This window comes from Epinephelus lanceolatus, chromosome 6, assembly GCF_041903045.1.
Source record: "Epinephelus lanceolatus isolate andai-2023 chromosome 6, ASM4190304v1, whole genome shotgun sequence".
Lineage (NCBI taxonomy): Eukaryota > Metazoa > Chordata > Actinopteri > Perciformes > Serranidae > Epinephelus > Epinephelus lanceolatus.
The window spans coordinates 2482196-2489005 of record NC_135739.1 but is presented as its reverse complement, the minus strand read 5'-3'; the positions used below and the strand labels follow the sequence as shown (position 1 = coordinate 2489005).

At 46.1% G+C, this 6810-nt stretch overlaps 1 protein-coding gene across 1 annotated transcript in view; it reads left to right on the top strand.

Moving 5' to 3' along the window:
* The first annotated feature begins 3 nt into the window (after positions 1 to 3).
* fsd1 (fibronectin type III and SPRY domain containing 1) overlaps positions 4 to 6810 on the top strand; it is a 19516-nt gene continuing 12709 nt past the window's right edge. The window contains exons 1-4 of the mRNA XM_033622571.2: positions 4 to 142; positions 2808 to 2903; positions 3030 to 3161; positions 3669 to 3770. Coding sequence (XP_033478462.2) covers positions 128 to 142; positions 2808 to 2903; positions 3030 to 3161; positions 3669 to 3770 — 345 coding nt within the window. The 5' untranslated portion in view covers positions 4 to 127. The remainder of the gene's footprint in view (positions 143 to 2807; positions 2904 to 3029; positions 3162 to 3668; positions 3771 to 6810) is intronic.

The window sequence follows — 6810 nt, the reverse complement described above, 5'->3', positions numbered from 1 at the left end:
GATGCGTTGCACTCCGGCAGCATCAGTACCAGCTCCGCCGCGCCAATAAACCAAAAAACCCGGAGGACGGAGGAGAACCAGCGGCGTGTTTGAGGCTCGAGCGGCGCCGGTTCAACGGAGCGGCGAGATGGGAGACCAGAAGGTGAGCCGGAGCCCGAGGAACAGGTGTCTCTGATGGGGGAAGCCGTTTCAGGGCGTAGTGTACAAAGGAAGGAGGGGGACAGGCTGCAGGGTTGCGGAGTTTGGATGCGGTGCGGACTCGTTTTTCACACCGCTGCTTTGTATCTGGACCGGTGAGGTTTATCTGGAGCATCCGGCCGGTGACTGTGTTAGCGATGTGTCGGTGTTATATCCAGGGACAGGGGGCCTTGGCGCAGCTCCTCTCGCATCAACACACATTACACAGCCAGTGTGAGTGGGCTTGTTCACTGTGGGATGGCCAGCCCGAGATAACGGTGACACATGAGTGGTGTGATCCGTGGAATAATCCAGCCAGTGTGTGTCCGGTCCTTTGAAGTCGGCTCATCAACGGAGCTGCGTTATTAGATTATAAATGCGCATCCTTCCTGTGTCCTCCCTCCCGGATCCCGTCCAATCTGAAGAGTAAATGTTAATCATGTTTCAAAGGGAGCTCAGAGCCCAAAGCTCCGTGCGTCCTCTCCATCCACACACTCATGCACATTACCTCCACCACAGAGGACACACTCCAGTGTTTGGTCAGAGGAGAGCCCTGCAGTCATCCGGTCCTCTGTGTCTCAGGCTCTGAGGGCACTGATGCAGAGTATTAAAGGTCCAGTGTGGAGGACTGAGGGTGTGTGTGTGTGTGTGTGTGTGTGTGTGTGTGCGCGCACTGGCAGAGATCAAATATAATATGTGTGTTTTCTTTAGTCCCTCCAGTAATCACCACCTTAATGTGGTGGAGGTTTGTGTGTCCCTGTGATCCTGGGAGCTGTGTTGTCCTGGACTCAAAGCTCCTGGTGGGGTCTCCCAAGACAAAGTGGTCTCAGGGGAGAAGAAGAGCGGTTCAGGAAGACCACGGTGAAACAGCACATTCAGGGAAATAGTACCCTGCGAGCTGCATGGTGAGCTGGGCGGCAGGTTGGGGCGGGTACCTGGGCGTGCTGAACCCTGGTGTCGCAGACTGGCTCTGGGGACGTGGAACGATATCTAGTTGGGCTCACGCGCCGGTTCTGGAACCAAACTCCTGGAGAGGAGCTGAACTCTCGCCTTGAGTATTGGAGTTCTCCCTGAGGAACGAGAGGGTCGCCTCGATGTGACTGCGAGTTGCTGAGAGGAGGACTCTGACCTTAAAATGAGCCGTTTATACATAGAGAGCAGGTCCTCGTCTACGGTGAACGCCATGTCACACTGCCATGTTTCTACAGTAGCCCTGAATGGACAAGTCAAACACTGGCTCTAGACAGGGCCTTTCATGTTTTCGTAGTGAAAACATTGATTTTTTTTAAATGCGAAACAGCTTTACAGTGTTTGGAGAAGAAAGGTCCGCACACATTAGCAGGTGCTTGGCTAGCGTCTGGTGGCACGGTGGTGCACAGTGATTAGCATTTGTTGGCTTGTTCGAACCCCAGGGATAGTTTGCATGTCGTCCCCATGTCAGTGTGGGTTTTCTCTTGGTGCTCCCGCCTCCTCTCACAGTCCAGTGAAATGCAGTGCAGGTTAAATTGGTGACTCTAAATTGCCCGTTGCTGGGAATGTGTCAGCCCTGCGACATGTCCAGACTGTACCCCGCCTCTCGCCCAGTGTCAGCTGGGATAGGCCCCAGTCCCCCTGCGACCACCAACACGATAAGCTGTTACAGAAAATGAATGAATGAATGGGCTTTTATCCCATCTCTGACAACAGAACTGTGTCAGAGTGAGGGCTTATTTATGCTTCATGTGTAATATGCATACAGACATTTTCTGAAAGCTTACGGATACGGAAGAAAAGGAGCAGAACCTCCGGAAAATCATGGGGGCAGTGTAGCGTAGTTAAAGCCAGTTACAACTGCAGGACATGATGGAAAGAAAATGGTGGAAGGGAACAAATCTAATATAGCGTAAAGAATTCTCTGTCACATGGCCTCACAACACTGCCTCCATGAAAAAGGTCATTATTACGACCGTCTCCGCCTTGCCTTGTTTGTTGATGTGTGAAACCTTTGACTCCGCCCTCTGGTGCCATCTATCAGCTGTATCTGTGTATGAGGGCAGTGACATTTACAATGTTGGAAACGGACGTATGTACTGTATTTTCTAAGGTAAAGGGAGTAAAGAAGAGCCCCAACACTGATTTGTAACGTAAAACTACTTTATTCAGTGTTTTTATCAGTTTTAATCACTTTCATTTAATAGCATTTAATAGCAAGTTGTGATCTATGAAATCAGACTTGATGGAGCAAACTTTGACCCATGCTTACGAACATTTTGGAGAGAAATTGGAGATGCAGCTGATGAGGTGGAGGTGTGATTGTAGAAATTGTCACGTATCTTTTGGTATCATTGTAGTATGGATTCTAAGCATTGTTTCATTAATGAGACCCCTGATCAGTTTGTTTTGGCAAAGAAGAGACCTCTGTGGATAATTCACCTCCTGAACTATGAACACTGAATGAATTCTAACTGTGGGAAGTTTCAGCTGGTTGCAGTCTGCAGTCCTCACCACTAGATGCCACTAAATCCCCCTAGATCTTACAAACTGGACCTTTAAACTGTTTGTGGTTTCAGTTTGAACAGGTCAGATTTTAAATTTGTTTCAGGCATAACAAAGGTTGAATATTTAAACGTTATCTTCGGTCTTTTCTTCAGGAATCTCTGCGTAAGATCACCCACACCCTGGCCATGAAGAATGAGGAGATTTCCAACTTCGTCTGCACTCTCAAACAGAGCCTGGAGAACTTAGAGGTACAAAGAAAAAACACGTCTTAACTAAACTTTAATCCAGGCTGCACAGTTTGGTCGTCAGTATATTCATCCAGCTACAGAAAAGGTTACATGCTGTATTTAATCATATTTCTGTTGTGACACCAGGTGAACTCCAACAGAGTCCAGGAGGACCTGGAGTCTGAGTTCACCTCCCTCCACTCTGTTCTGGACGAGATGAAGGAAAACATGGTGACGCGCATCAAACAGGAGAGAGCCAGCCGCACATACGAGCTGCAGGTAGCTGCTGCTGTCTTTGCATTTCTTTAAACTTACAAAATATATGTCTGTTTTTATTCAGTGCATGAAACGTATTCTGTGGTTGGTATTTATTGTCAAGTTAATAAGCAAATGTGAAAAAGTACATTTCGTGACGTTCTCTGCATCATTTCCTGCCATATATTCATCACCACATGAATGAATCCTGATAGATTTTAGCCTCTTAAAATAACTGAAAGCTGGTTTTGACTTGTTCATATATTTGCAGCAGTGTTTACAGCAGCTCTTTCAGCTCATATGCGCTGAAATAAGGTGTTATTAATTCCTCCAAGGTCAAAATACCACCAGCTATATAAAATTCATTCACATCTCAAACTCTGCAGCCTCAGGAACAATCCATGACTCTCAAATGATGCAGCTCGCCCTGTCTCTTCTGCAGAGAGCACAGTAGTCCCATTATACTAAAGACGAACGTGTATTAGTTAGCAGACGTACTCTGTTTGACTTTGGGTTTGGTCCTTCTGTCAGAGTCAGCTGAGTGCCTGCTCCAAAGCCCTGGAGAGTTCAGAGGAGCTGCTGGAGCTGGCCAATCAGACGCTCTGCTCCTCCCAGACGGACGGTTTCAATCAGGTAACAGACTCAACCCATCGCTGATGTGATGCTGCTGCACTGTTCCCTCTGCTCGCTGTCTGTAACTCCATGTTTAATGGCTGATGGTGAATTCAGTGTCTGTGTGTACATACAGTACAGGCCAAAAGTTTGGACACACCTTCTCATTCAATGCGTTTTCTTTATTTTCATGACTGTTTACATTGTAGATTCTCACTGAAGGCATCAAAACTATGAATGAACACATGTGGAGTTATGTACTTAACAAAAAAAGGTGAAATAACTGAAAACATGTTTTATATTCTAGTTTCTTCAAAATAGCCACCCTTTGCTCTGATTACTGCTTTGCACACTCTTGGCATTCTCTCCATGAGCTTCAAGAGGTAGTCACCTGAAATGGTTTTCCAACAGTCTTGAAGGAGTTCCCAGAGGTGTTTAGCACTTGTTGGCCCCTTTGCCTTCACTCTGCGGTCCAGCTCACCCCAAACCATCTGGATTGGGTTCAGGTCCGGTGACTGTGGAGGCCAGGTCATCTGCCGCAGCACTCCATCACTCTCCTTCTTGGTCAAATAGCCCTTACACAGCCTGGAGGTGTGTTTGGGGTCATTGTCCTGTTGAAAAATAAATGATGGTCCAACTAAACGCAAACCGGATGGGATGGCATGTCGCTGCAGGATGCTGTGGTAGCCATGCTGGTTCAGTGTGCCTTCAATTTTGAATAAATCCCCAACAGTGTCACCAGCAAAACACCCCCACACCATCACACCTCCTCCTCCATGCTTCACAGTGGGAACCAGGCATGTGGAATCCATCCGTTCACCTTTTCTGCGTCTCACAAAGACACGGCGGTTGGAACCAAAGATCTCAAATTTGGACTCATCAGACCAAAGCACAGATTTCCACTGGTCTAATGTCCATTCCTCGTGTTTCTTGGCCCAAACAAATCTCTTCTGCTTGTTGCCTCTCCTTAGCAGTGGTTTCCTAGCAGCTATTTGACCATGAAGGCCTGATTGGCGCAGTCTCCTCTTAACAGTTGTTCTAGAGATGGGTCTGCTGCTAGAACTCTGTGTGGCATTCATCTGGTCTCTGATCTGAGCTGCTGTTAACTTGCCATTTCTGAGGCTGGTGACTCGGATGAACTTATCCTCAGAAGCAGAGGTGACTCTTGGTCTTCCTTTCCTGGGTCGGTCCTCATGTGTGCCAGTTTCGTTGTAGCGCTTGATGGTTTTTGCGACTCCACTTGGGGACACATTTAAAGTTTTTGCAATTTTCCGGACTGACTGACCTTCATTTCTTAAAGTAATGATGGCCACTGGTTTTTCTTTAGTTAGCTGATTGGTTCTTGCCATAATATGAATTTTAACAGTTGTCCAATAGGGCTGTCGGCTGTGTATTAACCTGACTTCTGCACAACACAACTGATGGTCCCAACCCCATTGATAAAGCAAGAAATTCCACTAATTAACCCTGATAAGGCACACCTGTGAAGTGGAAACCATTTCAGGCGACTACCTCTTGAAGCTCATGGAGAGAATGCCAAGAGTGTGCAAAGCAGTAATCAGAGCAAAGGGTGGCTATTTTGAAGAAACTAGAATATAAAACATGTTTTCAGTTATTTCACCTTTTTTTGTTAAGTACATAACTCCACATGTGTTCATTCATAGTTTTGATGCCTTCAGTGAGAATCTACAATGTAAATAGTCATGAAAATAAAGAAAACGCATTGAATGAGAAGGTGTGTCCAAACTTTTGGCCTGTACTGTATATTTATGATCTGATCTGTCCTTTCAGCGGTGTCTTACTACCAGTTATTTTAACACAGCCGCATATGAAATCCCATTTAAGTCAGTATTTGATAAATAAATGAATTCATACATAGATACTGGTTAAGGGTGTCAGTGGTTAACCGCTAAGCGATTAGCCGTCAAATATAGTTTTGACCAGTTACTATTAACAATCTGTCAGTTAATTTTACTACCCCTCAGTTTACTGCACTGTGTACCACCCTGGTCTGATGGAAGCTAGCTAACGGCGCTGCTCAATTGGCGATTACAGCTAGAAACGCCGTCCAGACCCAACTGCTATGGAAACATTGTGCCCACCCTCCAGTGCCCCCCCCCCCCCCACAGTGAGTAAGTGGCTTAATTAAAGCCACAAACCCCTTTTAGCTTAGCCCCTCTCACGCGTGTTATGCATGAGACCCACTACCAAGAGATTTAAAAAGTAACTGTTAGCAGTTAGCAGCTAACTCAAAGATGAAGAACAGCCCGCAAACGTCCACAAATTGGAAGACAATGAGGTCGGGGAGCTCCTTACTCCCCAAGCAGAGGATGAGATCAGCCGCCATATGACAGGGATGGTAAATGATTGTTGTTGCCACGTCATGTCATCTTTATTGTTTAGAGGTGCTGTTGACGCAAATGTTATATGTCACACTACAGGCTGACGCTGTTGTGTTACACGTTACACCCAACACGTCTCTTTTGATTCTGAGATGCCGGCATGCTGATTAAAGTCACACGCTGGATCGGCATGTTGCTGCTTTTTGGCTCTGTGTAAATATGCAAAGGCAGCATAAAGAAGGGGCTTTGTAGCAGCTATTGGTAACACCGTTATCACTGTTGGGTCTGTTACATACGTTAACAGTGTCAGCTAAAAGGGTTTTGCGGCTCAAAATAAAGCCGCTTAACATTACTCACCAGGGCTACTTGAGGGGAGACTGGAGGGTGGCCACCATGTTACCACCAAATGAGTGGTGCTGCTAGCTAGCACCCACCCGACCCGGATGGTGCGCAGTGCAGAGCAGCCAAGGCTAGTTAGCAAGCGATGACCAGAGGCTGGGCAGTGGGCACTTTGTTGCACATGTTAATGCAGCTAACGTGGCTGTCCGCAAAATCAACAGAAAAAAAAGGCAAGATATTCACATCACAAAACATGAAATTGCCCTGAAATAAATAAAAGTACTCCTCTAAAAAATTTGTCATTTTAAAATAAAAATCTTTCTAACTATATTACATTGTTAACATTTACATTGATTTATATATTTATTGCCTCATTTATT